Consider the following 17,564-nt stretch of genomic DNA (forward strand, 5'->3'; position numbering starts at 1 on the left):
GGCCCCAAGAACCTGTAGAAGTGTTGATGACGCCGCGTTATCCTGCAGCAATGAATGTTGTTTACCGCTACCGTGAGAGCGAAGAAGCTGTAGTTAGAAGTGTTGACGAGGCCGCCGCGTTCTGCGACTATCAAAAAGTGTGTCACCTCTACGATCCGGCCGAAGAAGACGTAAATTCGCCCTCAATGAAGACAAAAAATGTAACAAAGTGTGCAGTAGTCAGTAGTCAATATTCATAGATTTCGGAAGGGAGAAGTCGCCTCGAAGTACTGACAAGTTGAAGCTACCTAGGTAGCCTTGTCACTTTGCCATGAACCAATCATATTCAGTTCACGACAGCCTTGTCATGTTACCTATTATTACTGCTACAATGTTACACTCTAAGCACTGGCATATTATAACTCGGGACAATCAATAAAATATTTTTACTCATTCATTTCATTCACTCTCTTCGGCCAAAGTCGAAGCAGCAGGCGCAAGAAGTTTGCAAACCCTTTGCTTCGCACTTCTGGCCGAGACACAACTGGTAACTAATATTTCCACAGCACCGACATCTCTCCTAGGATGCCTTGTCCTAATGTCTGTCTCTGTCCAATTGTCGACTCGCAAACCACTCACTCATACATCACAGACAACTTTCTCTCGCAAAGCACATTGGCAATCGGATCTCGAAATCCAGAGCTGAACCCCGAGGACTGTCGGCGATTATTAAAAGTAAACTCAACCGCATAATTGGAGAAGTGGACGACGACGGAAAGGATGCTTGCCAGAGCGGGATTTCGCGAAAACCGCCACATCTGCCCATCTACTCTTCTTCACTCTCTTCTGAGTCGCCGTCGTCACTGCTGTCACCCGCTTCGATGGACGGTACTGCGTTCGGAGACATGGCGCCCTGGTAAGCACCGAGCTTGCCTTTGAGCTCTTCAATCTGGGCTTGTTGCTCATGTTTACTCATGGGCTTGCTCTTCTTCGACTTCTGAGTAGGAGCATACACATCGGTCGGGTCAGCGGCGGCTTTCGGTTCCTCGGGAGGCGGCCCAGCGTATTTCTTGACAAAGTTGAGCAACTTGAGCAGAGCGTGATTCGGGACCTCTTCAATATCGAGTTCGATCTCGTTCTGATCACTATTGGTCAACGATGGGACGCTGTTCTGGATGATCTTGAGTGCCTCTTGCATCTGTTTCTCAGGCAACATGGCAATTCCATTAGAAATGTATTGCTTCTCGGCAAAGGTGACATATCGATCCTTTTCAACCTTGGATTTCGGCGCCGACTTTTTCTTTTCTTTCTTGTCCTTGCCCAGATTCGGGAAGTTCGCTGCTGGCTTGTCCTTCTTGTGGGTCTTGGCCTTGGTCTTCTTGGTGGGAGGAGACTTGGATTTCTTGTGTTTCTTTTGAGTCAGCTCACCCATCTGCTTGGACATTTCTTCAATTTGCTTCTGCAGTAATTTGATCTTGTCGTTTCTCTCTTCTTCGCTGTCATCCGCGTCTTCTTCCGATTCTTCTTCTTCATCGTCTTCCGCCTCGGCGTCAGACTGTGGCTCAGACTGTGGTTCGCGTGCGGCGATCCAGTCGTCCTTTGTGGCCCACTTCTTGTTGAAAAGTTCTTCCAATTGGTGGCCGGCGGAATTGACCAGATCACCCTCCGGGTTGAATTTGTAGCAGTTCTTGAAGACCAGACGAACATCCTCTTCAAAGTCTTTGGCCTTCTCATACACATTATTGTTGAGCTTGGTCCGGATAGTGCCCAAATCCATTGGCTTTTTGATGATCTGAAAATAGGTAGGAATGTTCAAGGCGACCGGATCCACTGGATGAGTGAAGTATTGGTTGATAGGCCAGTACTTGGTGGCTGTCAACTCCTTCAACACCTCGTCGCAAAACTTGAGTTGCAACTCGTACTTCTTCTTCTTGGGTCTGCCTCCGCCGAATTCTTGGTTGCGCTTGGTCGGGACAATCGCACGCTTTGGCCGGCCATCTGCTAGAGTAGAGTCGCGACGGATCAGGGGAATGCCATCAGGACCAGGGGCAAAAGAAGGCGTGGGCGGAGCGGAGGCTTTGGGTGTAGGATGCGAGGCCGGCGCATGCGAGGTAGTGCTGACAGAAGGTCGTCGAGGAGGAGCCGTTCGCGTGGGTTCGAGCTTTTTGGCTGCCTTCTTGTTATCTTTGGGAGGTTCCTCGATGCTGGCCTTGGGCAGGTTGCGCATTTGGCTGTTGAACGACGACTGCATCTTTCGGGCTGCTTGCGTCACACCGTGGTCTGGACCGTTGAACTTCACGCAGTTGTCGACAATCAACTCGAAATCACTGATGAAAGCCGCGACCGATGTGTATTCATTGCGCTTCAAGCGTTGATCGATGGTGCCGAGATCCATAGGATGCTTGATAACCTCAAAATAGGTGGGAATGTTGAGGGCCACAGGATCCACCGGCAACCTAAATGCAGCAGAGGCGTTGCTCTTTTTGAGGTTCGAAATGACCTTCTTCATGTGGGCTAGGCGTGCCGGCGTAACAGTGTCATCTCCATCTGTGATACCGTTAACGTTTGCGCTGGCGGGTGTAGCCGAGTTTCCATTAACCAAAGAGGTCGCTTGCGGGGTGGACGGCGCAGGGACATCTGGAACCTTGAATTCCGCTTGTTGACTTGCTTGAGGTTCCTCGGTCTTAACACGCTTGGCGGCGGGTTCACCATCGTCATGCTCATCGCGTTCATGGAACTGTTTCACAGGTTGCGAAGAGACGTCCTGCATAACCTGATCCTGAGATTCAGTCGGCGCAGAGACAGCTGGAGTTGGAGCTGGTTCTTTTGGCTGTTCGGATGGAGCAGGAGCTGACACGGGGGCTGCTGAAACGTCTTTGGGAGCTTCCACCAGTTGCTCTGTTGGCTTCTCCTCAGTCAAGGTGGCAGACGACAGTTGAGGCGCAGATGGTGGCGATTGCGCCGGAGGCGATGGGAGACCAGTATTAGCGACAGGAGTTTGATTGATTCGGTTTGTGGAATCTGTCGTCGGTGGGACAGTAGTAGGGAAAGAGGTATCCATCACATCAGACTTAGCAGGAGCCGCTGAATCAACTACGCCATTGTCCAATTCGTGCTTGCGTGCAGCGACATTGGCAACAGCATCCGGGGTGAGTGCATCGGCATGGGGTGAAGTGCGCTGATCAGAAACCGGCGCCTGAGCGGGAACCGCAGGGAGTGGATCAGACACTTCCATTGCTGGCTGGCTCACCTCGATGGTAGTTTCTGATGACTGGATCTCTGCGGGAATCGATGATGGGACAACGGACTCGGTGGTTTTGCTGTCTGAAACTGATGTTGTTGATGGTGCACCAGTATCTTCCGACGTAGGTGGAGGTTGAGAGTCTGGAATTGTAGAAATGGGAGTAGAAATATGATTCTGGGCCGTTTCACTGGCAGTTACTTCAGCTTCAGTGCTGGGAGGTTGAGTCTCTTCAACTGCCTTGGAGACTGCCTCTGCACCAGAGTCAGGCACTTTCTCAGCCTTTACCTCGGTCACTGCTGGTGCTGAATCCGACGTAGTCTGTGAAGCCTCGATCACTGTCTGTTGCGCCGGCGGAGCAGTGACACTGGCTGTTGAATTAGAGATCGAAGCGGCCTCATTGTCGATGATATGAGGGCCTTGTGGTTGATCTGAGGTTGAATTGAACTGAAGAGGCAGGCTAGTAAAAGTCAGATCAAAACAGAGTTCATGTGAGTGTGGCGTGCGCAAGGCTACGTACCCCTTCGACTCCATCTGTGTTTCGACGTCCATGGTGCCAAGATCTCGGGATGCGAGGTGTGAGGTCGATCGGAGTTCGGAGATCGGACCAGCCGACTGAGAAGCAGAATAGACAAGAGGAATTAATTATCCACGGTAAAAATACTGTACAACAGTGAGAGTGGCGAAGGAGTGAGACAAAGGCGCAAGGTGAATCCGATGTTGGAATCAAAGGGACCCGCGCAATTAAATATGTTCGGCGAGGATGCTTTGACCCCGGGTGATGCTGACACAATCAAGTGGCCACACCACGACGGAACTCAATTGGTGCGCGTCCCGATGTTGGTACCAACGGTGCGGACGGCGAGGGATGTTCGTGGAACAGGGTTGAACTTAGAGATGAAGGCGGAGAACAGGTGACCGAGACAGACAAATCTCTGAGTGTCATGTGATTGAAGGCTGTCACGTGCTGAGAGATCGGACTGCCAAGGCTCGAGTGACGTCCAGCCGCGGATTTTGCCCGGCGGCCTGACACGTGACACTTCCGGATGCGCGGTCACCAAAACACACTGGCACGACTCGATGCAGCGCTGCGCAAGGTCAATGCAGCATCGAATTGTCGCAAAGACAGTATCGCAACAGTGAGCGCAAACAGTGTAGGTGACTGCGCGCAAAAGTTTAGAGATGGACAATGCGCTTGAGTTGATCGAGCCAATTGATGCGCATACAAAGTCTGTACAGTGCGCGCGAAGAAAGTGAGTGGTGCTCGTGTTGGGTGGTGGATTGTGATGATGATCGTGGTGATGATGCAGTCTTCAAGTTATAGAAGAAATAATTCCGGCTTCGAGTCGCGTTGCGCGTTGTTGAGCACCAGCGAATCAGGCAGAGAGATCAGGTCTTGGCGGCCAGGTGTGGCTGGAGGCGCAGTGAGGCTGGTGAAGCCTGAGTGGTGCGGACGAGTATTATTAGAGGCCGACGCGTGGGTAAGGCAACAACAACACACAGGTGACCGTCACGCACACTTTCAGGAGGTGTGAATTTCGTCGAGAGCGAGGGGAGGGGCTTTTATCCTCGGCCGGATTTCTGCCAGTCTGCCGTCCCCTGCCCCATGTCCCAATCTCTGCTTCCCTGCTCGACATGGCGCTCCACTGCCGCCCCTATTATTCGTCATCTCCACTGCACCTGTCCCGACACAGCCTAGTCGCCTGCTCCAAGCATCGGCTTCTGTGTCGCCCAAGCTCCAATGGTGCAGATGGTGCAGTGCTCCATCCTGTCGCGGTCTGTGTGCGCCACCCTTTTTTCTCTTTTTCTCTTCACCTTTTGCTTTTCGCATCTGCCTCAAGCTTCGACCCTCGATCTATCGTCTTTTCCGCTCGGTAGCTTTTTACATCCACTCCGCGGTGTACCGTTCATTTCGCGGACTTGTGAGTCGATAGGAACTCCGCCAAACATAAATCTTGTCTTTTTCTCGCATGATTCCAGAAGCAGCGCCCTCGTGTCGGTTTAATCCGTTCTCATGGCAGATAGGGATTGTGCTACTGTGGCAGTCTTGCCAGTGCATGCCGGTTGGAATCTTGCCTCGAGCAATTCCGTCTGGTGGATATCAGTCACGTGATCGCGATCTGCGCTTCCGACCCACGTGATTGTGAAAAATCCCGCTGCCTGCAGAACTGCAGTCTCAAGCCAAGACAACTCGGAACTGCAGTGGTACAGTACTGACAGTGCTTTGTCGCCATCACCGATGCTGAGCAACACTTATAGTGTTAAGATGGGCTTGAGCACTCTGTAGGAGCGCTCGTGGGATCGATCTTGCATGCTCCTTCAAAGGGTGCAGGCTGCCCGCCAATGCGAGCTAATTTCCGTGACTTCCCGGCATCACCGGTCGGGCCGCAGATGAGTGAGATGACGGCTGGTTTGTCGATGGGATGGAAGTTGTGCCGAGTTTGTTGGCATGTCCATCCTTCCATGTCAAGTTCTGTTCTTGAGTGAATGAGGTGAAGAGCACATAACCTAGGGTTAGCAATCTCGCGCAAAATATAATAAATTCAACTGCCTGTTTTTCTTGCGCTTCAGAGTTTCAAAATGAACGCGTCTGCAAAAACCACTCAGTTAATGGGGACTGGGACAGACAAATAGCATGTAAGACAAAGCAGTTCAGCAAGGATCAGATCGAGCTGGCGGTTGATGCACTGAGGCACCTACTGTAGACTGGTGGGTGAATGCGGCCACGGAGATGGTCATCTGGCAGCATTATTGAACTGATAATGTGCGTAGACGGCGGTATCATGGTCGCGAGATATTATAAATGCTATAGCTGAGGAGCTACACTTGCATCGTGAATAACGCGATCCTTAAAGCTCGGACTGAGATCGTAGGAAGATTACTGTAGTAGTAGTAGGACTGGTAGGAGGAGTACCTCTGGCAGTATGATGCGCGCGCACCAACCCTAGAAACTTTCTTATTGTTCTTGTCGTCCAATCAGCCCCGAGCAAGATAGAGCCCCAGCACTAAGCCAAGAAGGGTAAAGCGCTGCCTGAAATCATTAACTCCGGTCGAAGTTGTATCAACTTTTTTTTGCTGCCAAACTGAACTGCGTCCAAAGGCGCCGATTTGATTTCATGTGGGAGCAAACTGTCTGCACAGCACTCGACAATATATCTCTGTTGCAGTGACTGCTAGGAACCCTTGCGACATCTCCCCTTGAAGTTGTCAGTTCATCAGTCAAAGCCCTCAAAATGGGGCGCAAGTCTTCCTCTTCAGCGGTCGCCAAAACCTCCTCTGCGCCCAGTGTTTCGGCTGGGACGGCCTCGAGCCAAAAGTCTTCTGTGCTGAGATCGGCTTTTGCACCCTCGAATTTCCAGTTACACCTCTTTGCCTCGGTCATCCAAAATTTTGATTCACATCTGTTGCGCATCCATGACACTGACAATGGTCGTTTGCGTTGCCAGCACGAGACTCGCCATGCAGAAGAGATTACATGCCTCGACTGGGGGTATTATGGTCTCGCTTTCCGGGAACAGCGACAGTCGGCTTCCAAGAAGAAGCGCAAGAGAGAACAAGATAACCTGACGGGTGCTGTGATAGCCTACGGAACGAGCAATTCAGAGATCCACATGTTCTCTCCTTCAGAGGGGAAGATCGTGGGCACTCTCTCCGGCGTGCATGAGAAGGGAATCAAGGACTTCAAATTCTCCCCCACAGACTACCTGGAGGCATGGAGCATAGGTGGCGATGGAAAACTGGTGCAATGGGATCTCAGCACAAACCAGGCTAAACGGTTGGTGTCCCTTTGGATGCGCTTGATACTACACAAGACAATCAATAGCTGACTTGATACAGAACGATCAATCTCCCAGACCCTGCTATTAGTGTCCTCGCCAGCCCCTCTCAAAACACCCCGCAGATACTTTGTGCATCCTCGACTCCTTTCGCCATCGAGCTGAAGTCGTCTGATGATTTCCGGATAGACCGATACGACTCTTTCAAGAACCCGGTCCACTCACTAGTCAGATCTGGTGACGGCGGTTCGCAACCGCAGGAACAATTCATAGCGGCGGACTCGGATAGATACCTCAATGTCTACGACATTTCTCAGAAGAGACTAGTCCGGACTCTGGTTGCCGGAGCAGGTGTGGTCAAGGTCGATCTCTCGCGTCCTTCCCAGGATACTCCGGAACTTCTGAAACAGCAAATACTCTGCGCTGTCTTGAAGGATGGAGCTGTTGAGTTATTCCCTCGGCCTTTCGGTCAACCTAAACAAGTCAATGGAGACCTCAAGTCGAGCAGGAAGAATCTCACGCAGAAAGCATCTGCCTCGGTCCGACTGCTGAGCCCTGGTCCTACCAGCAAGCATGTTCCCGTTGTTGCGGCTTCGTTACGAGGCCCCGATCTAATCATTGCTTCTGCCGACGGTGGCGTGGATCTTGCTTTCCAGAAGATCAGGTGGCAAGACGAAGGAAATGGAGAACTACTCTTTGACGGCCTCAAGGAGGTGGTCAAGGTGAAGGGTGCCTCTACCCTGAACAGTGCCACCCTCAATGGAGTCAAGAACACGGGCAAATCGCACGTTGACGAATCCAAAACCGTTGTTGTCAATGGTGCCGCTGGAGGTCCTGTGTCCAACGCGATTGAAATCTCTAGTAGTGAAAGCGAAGCGGAAGACGAGGATGATGAGGAGGACGATGAGGCCGAGAAGGTGCCAGCTGGGCAGGCTGAGGATGAAGTTGAGGAAGAATCAGAATCAGACGAGGAGATGGCCGAAGCGCCCGATGCGAAGGGTGCTGCAGAAGACGAAGACATGAGTGACGACGAGACCGCCGCCGATCAAGAGCCCACATTCGGCGAACTGCTGTCGTCGAAACATCCGCATGAGATCTCCATTGCCTCGGCGCTCCCACAGGACTCTTCGTCCTCGAGACTTAGAGTCAAAAATGGCCAGCCCGTCATACCTTCAGGAATGTCTCTCGGCACAGTGCTCACTCAGGCTCTGCGGACCAACGACCAGAGTCTTCTAGAAGCATGTTTGCACACCCTCGACATCAACATTGTCAAGAACACCATCCAACGTCTCGACAGCGGTCTTGCAGGAATCTTATTGTCAAAACTCGCGGAGCGGCTAGCAAGCCGTCCTGGACGCTATGGCCATCTAATCACTTGGGTGCAATGGACATGTATCGCCCACGGTGGCGCCATCGCCGCACAGCCCGACGTTGCCGCCAAGTTGCGCACGCTGTACCAGGTGCTCACGCAACGGTCCAAAACTCTAGACAACTTGTTACTGTTGAAAGGAAAATTGGACATGCTCGACGCCCAGCTGTCGTACAGGAAACAACTCGTTGCGCAACGACCTGTCCGCCGGGACGACCAAGATGAGCCCGGCATGATTTACATTGAAGGCGCGGACAACTGGGACAGCGAGGAGGACGAGGACGATCTCGACGAAGACGGTGGCGACCATCGTCCTAAGAAACGTTCCAGAGTCAAGTCTGGCAAGAAGTCTCTGGACGACCTCGTCGCACACGGAAGTGATGAAGACGAAGACGAAGACGTCGACATGCTTGAAGATGGTGCTGAAGAAGAAGAATCCGAGGATGAAGAAGACGAAGACGAGGACGAAGACGAAGATGAAGACGAAGAGGACCAAGTCAACGGCGGTCTAGTCGACGTCGAAGCCGAAGTCTCTAGCGCCGAAGACTCTGACCCAGACGACCACGGCGACGATGGACCCGAGAACCAATTGTCCTCTGATGACGACGATGTGTCTTCATCCGGGTCAGATGACGAAGATGCCGACGAAGATGAAGACGAAGAAGATTCGGAAATGGACAGCTTCATCAACGACGGATCCATTGATTTCGACGAGGAAGAGGACGACGTTCATGTCCCTGGAGACAGCGAGCCCGAAGAGGATGAAGAAAAAGAACCTCAAGATGCCCCGACCAAGACGACACCGAAACAATCCAAACAACGACCACAGGAGGCCGCGCGCTCGAAGAAGTCGGTGCCGACGCCCAGCTCAGGCAGCAAGAAATCCAAAAGAAAAGCTTGAGCTTGAGCTTGAGCTTGAAGCAGCTTAATCTAGTTTGGTTTATTGTTCACAGAGTCTATCCACGTCCAAGTTGCACTGTGGAAGATCAGGCTTCTTTGGTCAAGGTCTTGCTTCTAAATTCAGGCGGCAGGCATCGTGGGTAGCATTCACCGGCGGAATGGTGCACTGCAAGATGGCCGTTTAAGGTTTCGGTCCGCTATGCTCAATCGTCGTCTAGCCCGGCACAGCATCTTACTAACGTTGAGAGCGCGAGGACTCAGCGGTTGAGTCTTGCGTGGTCGACTCATTTGCTGGACTGCGAAGTGCTGATGCTTCTCGTACGTAGCCAGTCGAAGAAAGACAAGAACAAGGCAACCGAGAGGAAGAACGCCGGATTGTCAAGGGATGTGGATGTCTAGACTTAGGCCTGGCCGAGGTGGAATTGGAATGGTTATGGACTGGATGGGGGTGATCCTGTCATATGGTGCAGGGAGAGCACACTGCGCCCAGAAAGGTGAGGCGGCCACAGGGCGATATGGTAGTAGAGTTGGAAAAGGCGAAAAGCGTGCAAGTTGAAAAGTAAAAAGTGGGAAAGCAATGTACATTGGACAGCAGAGGAGAGGTCTCTTTCTCTCTTGGGTTTCAAATGTTCATTCAGTCCACAATCGATCTCGGTGTTTATCCTCCAAGGAGCAATTGGTTGTTCCATACTACTAGGCACACCATACAGGACGTGCACCATGCATGTGAATCATGTGCATGAAATGATAATACCTTGCGTTATAGATCTGTCCAGTGTGCCAGGGCTGATTTAGGATCAACGACAGCTGCTGTTGAGCGCCCTGGCTGCCCTGAAAGTTCTGTACCATAGCCGGTTCAAAGTACTGGGTAGTTATTGATGATCTCTTGACAGTTCTAGCATTGATATTTTAAGAATAGCCTGATAACAATAGTTCGCTCGCTGCACCTGTTTTCGTGGTCTTTCTTGCTTTAAACAGGACTTCCAATCTTTGGCAGGCAACGCTATGCTACCTACCGAATCACTTCGCCCGACCCAATCTCATCCACACTGACGCCCTCGCACCAACCTTCCAACACACGGCTTCCACCCAACACGCCCAGTTTGTTGCCCAATCCCCTTCCCTTGCCTTTGCTTTTGCCGGCCCAGACTTCAAAGAACTTGACTGTTTGATCGCAGCATGCAATGATCAGACTACCTTCATCCTCGGTCCGCGAGGCCCACGGTTCGCCTTCACCACGGAGAAGATCTCCTCGATGAATGTTCTCTGCTGGTCGGCTCCAAGGACCAGGTCGTCCCGAGCTTTCTGTTCCTGTCCTTTCCGGGCTGCGGCGTAAGAAAGGGCGCCGAGGAGCCGGCTCAAAAATACCATCACCATCACCTGTGTCGCTAGCTTCTGCTTCTGCCTCCGCCTCCGCACGCTCCGCCTCCCTTTGGCGAACAGCTTCCCAAGTCGAAAATCCATCAGAAGAGTCGCTCTGTCTCCGACTGGGAACAGCGTCGTTGGGTCCTCCTGGATACGGGATTGCCCACAGTGCACGGCCTACCTCGTTGTTCTGCTTCCGGTCCCAGGGGATGCTGACGACGCATTCGCAACTCGGCCAGCTGAAGACGGCAATGCGGATCTCATGTTCTGGCTGCGAGTATCCAAACGTTGCCACAATCTCCCGCCGTGTAGTGCTCTATACCAGACTGGTCACTTGGGAGAAGACGTTGATCAGCGCCAGAAGAGCCCCGGAGCCAGTGTGAAAGAAATGAATCTGGCGATCATTGCTTCCACCTCCAGTGGCGAGGAGGTTGGGTTGCCACGGGGCAAACGCAAGCGCTTTGACCGCAGCCGCATGGTAGAATGAGTAGATGTGCATGTTTGCGTGGCCAGGGATGTCGGGGTTTGCGAGACCATTTCGTAGCAAGGGGACATTATCTCTAAGAGTTGCTCCGTTACGGCCGGGCGCCCAATGTTGGTCGGCATTGGAGACACGAGTCGACGTGCGTCCGCGCTGGATGGGAGTAGGCGGCGGAGTGGCCAATCCGTGGACAATTATTGTCGGGACGTTTGGGTCTGTGTAACCTTGTTGTGGCGATGCATCATTCCTTTCCGTAGTATCAGGAGGTGTCAGTAGCCCGCTCGCGACTGTTTCCTGGTGGTGAGCCTGGCTTTCTGCCAGGGTTTCTGCTGGTACATTGTCGGTTTCGGTTTCGGACGGTACATGCTCACCAACCAGGTCAAGGATGAGCTCAGGGTCGAACAGGAGCGCTCGATTGTCATTACCTCCCGACACAAAGTGCTGCCCATCAGGAGACCAGGCCAATCCACAGATATTTTGAGAGTGAGCATCAATCTTGGCCAACAGCGTCATTGATCCTGGTGCCGACTCAGGCCACTCCAGGGAGTAATAGTAGATCCTTCCAATGTCGTCACCAACCAGCAGGTCCTCACATGAGACAAGACCTGTTCCTGTAATCGATGGTCGGGACGTCACAGTAGGTTTGAAAGACACGAAAGAAGCCGCATACGGATGGGGCGCGTCAAATCGTGGTCTGGCTTCCAGCAGACTCCAGAGCGAGACGTTGCCGCTATTCCTTGCAACGGCCAAGATGGCTTGACCTCCACTCTCTGATGAAAATGCTAGAGAGGTCACAAAGTTCGCCGGTCGGGCTGGAGGCAGTGGCGGATACCTGACGCCGTATTGTTCTGTCCAGATGTATACCTTCTGGGTCAGTGCGACTGCCAAGGTATGACAGGTATAGCTATAGGCCAAAACAGAGCAGTAATAGTCGTCCTTCAAGTTGGGAGCGTCCAGAACTCTGAAGGGAACCGTGGGCACGGCTTTCTCGTTGGGTGACGTGTCTGCCTCCGTGTTCACCACAGCTAGTACGTGTCAGCTATAGCACTGCGCAGTCAGGGGCAGCTTACAGCGAGGCAGCAGCTTTCGAGTCCAACCATTGTTCCTCCAGACGAATGGGCTGTGGTCGGGCAAAATGTTCGGGGAATGCCTATCCACAGGACGGGGCTGCTCCAAAATGCGAGTCGCCTGGTCAATGTCCAAGGCTAGGGCCAGACGCCTTTCATGGCCCAGGGTCTGATCATCTGGAGTGGGCTGATCAAGAAATGCAGCAATGTGCATGGGAGCATTTGTACCACTGGCAATGAGTCCTCCTATTCCCGAGCTGACACCATGCAGTTGCCCGAGTTGAACGGATAGACGACCCCCAACGGTCCAGAATCCACCGCTGATCTGACGAACCGATCTCGATGCCACTCTCACATCGACATGGGCTTGAGACGTGTCGATCCCATTCACAAATGAGGGTATGTAGTGAGGCGGTCGGAGGTTATAAACGTTGTGGGAGTTCCGCTGTCGCGTGGTGTTCCGCGACCTCGTCTCGCTGATCGAACGAAACGGGTCCACTGTCAGGTCCCTTCGTCTGTCGTTCCGTTCACGACCCTGAAGTAGGTTTGGCGGCGTACTTGTTTGATAAGATGATCTCTTGTCTCCAAGCAGCGGCCTCTGGGGAAGAAAGCGATCTGGTGAGGTGAATTGATGTTGGTAGCGAGAGGGGTTCACCAAGCTGGCACTGCGTCTCTGCTAGGGACGACCAATGCCACGGGAGATTGACTGGGCAGGATGGTCTTCAAAGGGTAACTTGGAGGTTGATTGGTGTTGTTGCAGATGGCCGATGGACGGACGTGGACTGGAGAGGGTGTCCTGCTCTTCGCCAGGGCTTTCATCATATCTACTCGTCTGTGAAGTCTCAGAAGAAGTGCGCGTCTTTCGAGAGAAGAGGACGGAGTCGCCCATGGGTGGTATTGCCTGATTTTGCACAACACAAGGGAGCTGGAGACACAGAGGTGTATCGACGCCGTGGTCAGGATCACCAGCCGGCGAGGGTCGGTCAAGGGATCGCGGACTCAAACGAGAACCCAGGCATCCTCGAAGGACGTACGAGGGCCCAGTGAACGGCAGCACTTCTTCAGCACTTGGAGGGATAACCTGAGAATTGAATGATTACCTATAAGTATGTTAGTGACAAGCCATCGCTCATCAATTGTTGGCTTGAGATAAATGTGTTGGTGTTGATGTTCTCAGGCGGAGTTGGAGAAATAATGAACGACAATCAACAATCGTAAAAGTATCACTGTGCATCGTTCCTTCACCTTCATCTTCAGAACCCTTCCACACAACTGACACCGGCATCAACCAGAAGTCATGCCTGCCTCACTGTACAATTAATCTACCAGTATCATCTTACATCGCCAAAGGACACACAGCGAGAAAGGGTAGACCCCCAATGGCCAGCGTAAGCATCGCCCCAAACCATCCCTCAGTTATAATCTCTCTTACTCACACGGCACCTTGAACAGCACGGTGTCTCGCGTTCAGCAGCCCGCGAAGAGAAAACAGCAGAGGCACGACAACGAGAACTGCGCGAGATATCCGAATATCAGCATCTTGTAGAAGAAGTCAACACCAAGATCCAAGCAAAAGAATTTACGCCCGAACTCCTCCAACAAACAGCATCTCTCCTAAAACGCAACCCGGAATACTACACGATATGGAACCACCGCCGACGAATCTACATGCACGAATTCCAATCCCTGGACACTCAAGTGTCCTCAGGCCAGCTTGACCCAGCCAGCCGAATCAGCCAAATATTGGACATCATCCAACTCGACCTTCAATTCTTGTTTCCGCTACTTCTCAAATTCCCCAAATGCTACTGGATCTGGAACCACCGCCTATGGCTTCTTCAACAAGCCACATTACTCCTCCCACCAACCAAAGCCCGACCTCTCTGGGAGGAAGAATTAAATCTAGTCGGCAAGATGCTGAGCCGAGACAGCCGCAATTTCCACGGCTGGGGGTATCGACGGATCGTCGTCCAAAGCCTCGAAAGCCCAACCTTAAACGGCCAAAGCATGTCCAGAGACGAACTGGAGTACACCAAAAAAATGATCGGCCTCAATCTGTCCAACTTTTCCGCCTGGCATAATCGCACAAAACTAATTCTCAAAATTCTGGACGAAGAAAATGCCACGGATGAAGAACGGCAAAAAATGCTGGATGAGGAACTCGATTTGATTCATCAGGCATTGTTCGATCCGTACGATCAGTCACTGTGGTTCTACCACCAGAACCTGATGTGTACTTTTGACCTTGACCTGGCGCCCAAGGGCATGGCTCCTAACCTGTCCAACAGACAAAGACTTGACTACATTGCTGCTGAAAAACAATATATCGAGGAGGTCCTGGAAGATGCTAGCGACTGTAAATGGGCCTATCAGGCATTGATTGAATGTACGTTACTCGAAGCGAAGCTGCACAATGGACAACTAAACGAAGATGATCGGACCAAAGTGTTGGGATGGCTGGATGAGCTCAAGAAACTCGACCCCTTGAGAAAAGGCAGGTGGTTGGACATGGAGCAGTCTTTCACCGCGCATTCGAGCTGAATGCGAGGTCCACTCGCTAGAAATGGGTTCGTAATATGTCCTCTTTGTACAATAGTATAACAGAACGTTTATGTTTATGTCTTGATCCGCGTGATAAACGGATGCTTGAGCGCATCGTTCGGCGTAATCCTCTTCTCTGGTCGCAAGTCCAGGCACTTCTCCAACAGATCAACAAACGATTCCAGCTCTTTCCTCTCTTGTTCATTCAGCCTCTTGTCCTTTGGGATCAGCCGGGACCTCAAATCCCGCACGGGTTTGGCTTTAATGTCTATCATCTTGATCACGGTTCTTCCCGTGACCTTGTCCGTCTCTTGAGCTCGAAAATTGAGCAAATCGTCAAAATACTCATAGGTCAGCGCGCCGCGTCTGAGAAGTTTATGCGGGAACTTGCCCCGGCATTCCATGATGGCACGAAGCATTCCGTTGTTGTTACGGCCTGTAAACAATATCTTTCCCGTATAGAGTTCGAAAAGCGTACAACCAATAGACCACATATCAATGCCGTAGTCGTAAGGAATACCAAGGATCACTTCGGGGGCTCTGTAGAAGCGAGACACAAGATACGGCGCGGTCACGTTCTCGGTGATAGGGGAAGCGGACCCCAAATCGCATATCTTCAGGGTATTCCTTGCCTCATTGACAAGGATATTGTCCGGTTTGAGATCGGCATGGATATACTGACATTTTCTCAGCAGGCTCAATCCCAGAAAGAGTTGTTGGGCATAAGCTCGGATGGCTTTTAGGTTGATACCAACGTCCCTGCCGAACTTTTTGAGCACTTCCCGTAGATTCATTGAAAGATTTTCAAACACCATGCACAAATGACCTTTGTGGTCAAATGAGCGCTCAAGACGGATAATATGCTTCTTGTCTTCGGGATCATTCGCTGCAATATCCTTGAGGATGTCGATTTCTTTGATACCTGCCTTCCGCATGGTCTCATTGTTGCGGACAATCTTGATGGCCACTGGCTTACTGGTGCGCCTATCCGTGGCTCGAACAACGGTAGAGAACATTCCTTTGCCGAGATTTTGGGTTACATGGTAACGATCCTCGATCAGCTCACCGAGCATTGTGATGTAGTACCCTTCGGGATCGTCCCAATTGTCCATGAGACCGACATCCAAGGCTTGGGCAGTCTTGGCCTCTTCTTTTGGCTTTGTCGGAGCTTCCGCGAACATGTCATCGTCGTCTTCTTCGGCAAACATGTCAAACTCGGTGGCCTGCTTCGTGGTGGGAGCAGTTGCCTGGTTGGATTGCTCAGCCACGTGGGGATCGGCCTGCTCCAGAGATTTGTCATCTTCCTTGAACAGACGTTTGTCATGGCGCGCTCTTTCATCCTCCATATCTACGGTGGGGTCATAATCGGCAGCTGAAGGGCCATCTTCTGGGGGAGAGCCCCTGCGAGAGTTAGTCAAGTCTGCATCGGCGTCAAAATTGACCTCCGCAGGCGACGGTGGTGCAGAAGTCGGCGCAGCAGAAGTGTCTCGGGGTGTACGCGGTGAGGATGCGGTCGGCGATTCTGTTAAGATCAGCAATCTACTGCCAGAAGCCATGCTCTGAGACTCACCGGAACGGCGGGGTGTTGACACGTCAGTGTCCGGGGCAGGACTATCGCGAGCAGAGTCCGATCCCATATGTAGCGCCTGGACGAGTAAGGGCGGGGCTGCTTGGCCACGAAATTTGTTTTTGATTGCTTCGCGACGTTTTCGACGTTCCTCGATAAGAGCGGCTTCGTCAATCGGTTTCGGTTCGTCTACCTGGTCGGTTGCACTGTCCGGTGGCGCAACGCTCGACGGTTCACTTGGACCGCTGCTTTGATCAGCCACTGACCGCGAATCCGACTCGAAACGGACAGACTTCGCAGTGTGCTCCGCTGCCATCTCCGATCCCGACTGACGCTGTGTTTCATTCTGGGCCGGTTCGTCCCTGTCAGCTGTCCGGTTCGACCTGTCTTTTTCACCATCTCTTGGCCTTGATTGCCTGTAGGGCGACCGACTTCGACTTCGGCTACGGCTGAAGGAATAGGTTCGCGACCGTTTCGCGCTTCGTTCTTCGTAAGAACCGCGTCGGTGGTGAGAGTCACGATGAGACTCGTATCTCACGCTGAAGGTCCGGGAATCGTTGTTCGATCTACCACGGTAATGGTCGTTCTCTCGTGGACGTTTCTCGCCCCTAGTGGCTCGATAAGGAGATCTCGAACGCGATCGGTGCGATCTAGACGGGCCATGGGATGAAGAATAGGGTCTGGTACGACGGTCAACCTTGCTGTTATTGTGGAAAGATGGTATGTTCTTTGCCTTCGCTTCCGAATCTGAGCTGAGGATCTCACCCTCAGAGTGGCTAGGTGATCTCGAAGCCATGGTGAAAGTGTGGAGTGTGCACTTGAGGCCGGGCTTGGAACCTAGCCTTTGGATGGACAGAAGTGTTAGCCACGAATTCCCAGATGAAGCAGTTGCAGCTGTAGAGCCCGACCGGTGCCGTTCCGCCGAATCCTCCAAATCCTCAAGCCTTTACAAGAGCATCAGAACGATGCCGAAAGGATAATGCCGAAAGGTAGCGAATGCTCCTGAGCTGGTTTCAGAGCGCGATGAGGTGGTGGAGGGACGCTTTGAGAAACTGGGACGGACAGGAAGCAGGCATGTACTTCGGTCTCGTACTTCGCGGCGGTTCAGATGATCTCAGATTAGACCGCGATCGACTCGGAGAACTTGAATCCTCAACTGCCAGTGCCAGTGCCAGTGTGAGGTCAAGCCTTGCAGCCAATAAAATTGTGGCGGCCACCGCGTACCAAAGTTACTTGTGCTGATTACTAAGACCAAACAACCACGTGATCAAAAAATGC

The 17,564-nt window shown here is 52.2% G+C and overlaps 5 protein-coding genes across 6 annotated transcripts; 2 read left to right on the top strand and 3 right to left on the bottom strand.

The window, feature by feature from the left end:
* Positions 1-365: 365 nt before the first annotated feature.
* HMPREF1120_08643 (bromodomain-containing protein) lies at positions 366-6,141 on the bottom strand. The gene is made up of 2 exons (XM_009162906.1): positions 3,741-6,141; positions 366-3,680 (listed from the first exon to the last, which is right to left on the bottom strand). Exons 1-2 carry the CDS (start codon positions 3,770-3,772, stop codon positions 806-808), a joined length of 2,907 nt encoding a protein of 968 aa, XP_009161154.1. The 5' UTR covers positions 3,773-6,141; the 3' UTR covers positions 366-805.
* A 162-nt stretch (positions 6,142-6,303) lies between these two features.
* HMPREF1120_08644 (uncharacterized protein) lies at positions 6,304-10,189 on the top strand. The gene is made up of 2 exons (XM_009162907.1): positions 6,304-6,995; positions 7,058-10,189. The coding sequence occupies exons 1-2, from the start codon at positions 6,454-6,456 to the stop codon at positions 9,264-9,266; spliced, it is 2,751 nt and encodes a 916-aa protein (XP_009161155.1). The 5' UTR covers positions 6,304-6,453; the 3' UTR covers positions 9,267-10,189.
* Positions 10,190-10,277: 88 nt separating this feature from the next.
* Positions 10,278-12,392, bottom strand: HMPREF1120_08645 (uncharacterized protein; the record flags this gene model as incomplete). Its single annotated transcript, XM_009162908.1, has 3 exons — positions 10,278-10,901; positions 10,953-12,136; positions 12,182-12,392. The coding sequence occupies 3 exons, from the start codon at positions 12,390-12,392 to the stop codon at positions 10,278-10,280; spliced, it is 2,019 nt and encodes a 672-aa protein (XP_009161156.1).
* A 1,020-nt stretch (positions 12,393-13,412) lies between these two features.
* HMPREF1120_08646 (protein geranylgeranyltransferase type II) lies at positions 13,413-14,924 on the top strand. The gene is made up of 2 exons (XM_009162909.1): positions 13,413-13,566; positions 13,631-14,924. The coding sequence occupies exons 1-2, from the start codon at positions 13,558-13,560 to the stop codon at positions 14,717-14,719; spliced, it is 1,098 nt and encodes a 365-aa protein (XP_009161157.1). The 5' UTR covers positions 13,413-13,557; the 3' UTR covers positions 14,720-14,924.
* On the bottom strand, positions 14,527-17,467 carry HMPREF1120_08647. 2 transcript variants are annotated; one of them, XM_009162911.1, is made up of 5 exons: positions 17,195-17,467; positions 17,020-17,128; positions 16,580-16,966; positions 16,290-16,531; positions 14,527-16,241 (listed from the first exon to the last, which is right to left on the bottom strand). In XM_009162911.1, the coding sequence occupies exons 3-5, from the start codon at positions 16,600-16,602 to the stop codon at positions 14,794-14,796; spliced, it is 1,713 nt and encodes a 570-aa protein (XP_009161159.1). In that variant the 5' UTR covers positions 16,603-16,966; positions 17,020-17,128; positions 17,195-17,467; the 3' UTR covers positions 14,527-14,793. The 2 variants fall into 2 exon arrangements, with proteins under 2 accessions (XP_009161159.1, XP_009161158.1); XM_009162910.1 differs by having other exon boundaries at positions 16,290-16,966.
* Between the last annotated feature and the right edge of the window lie 97 nt (positions 17,468-17,564).

This window comes from Exophiala dermatitidis, assembly GCF_000230625.1.
Source record: "Exophiala dermatitidis NIH/UT8656 unplaced genomic scaffold supercont1.7, whole genome shotgun sequence".
In the NCBI taxonomy this organism is placed as follows: domain Eukaryota; kingdom Fungi; phylum Ascomycota; class Eurotiomycetes; order Chaetothyriales; family Herpotrichiellaceae; genus Exophiala; species Exophiala dermatitidis.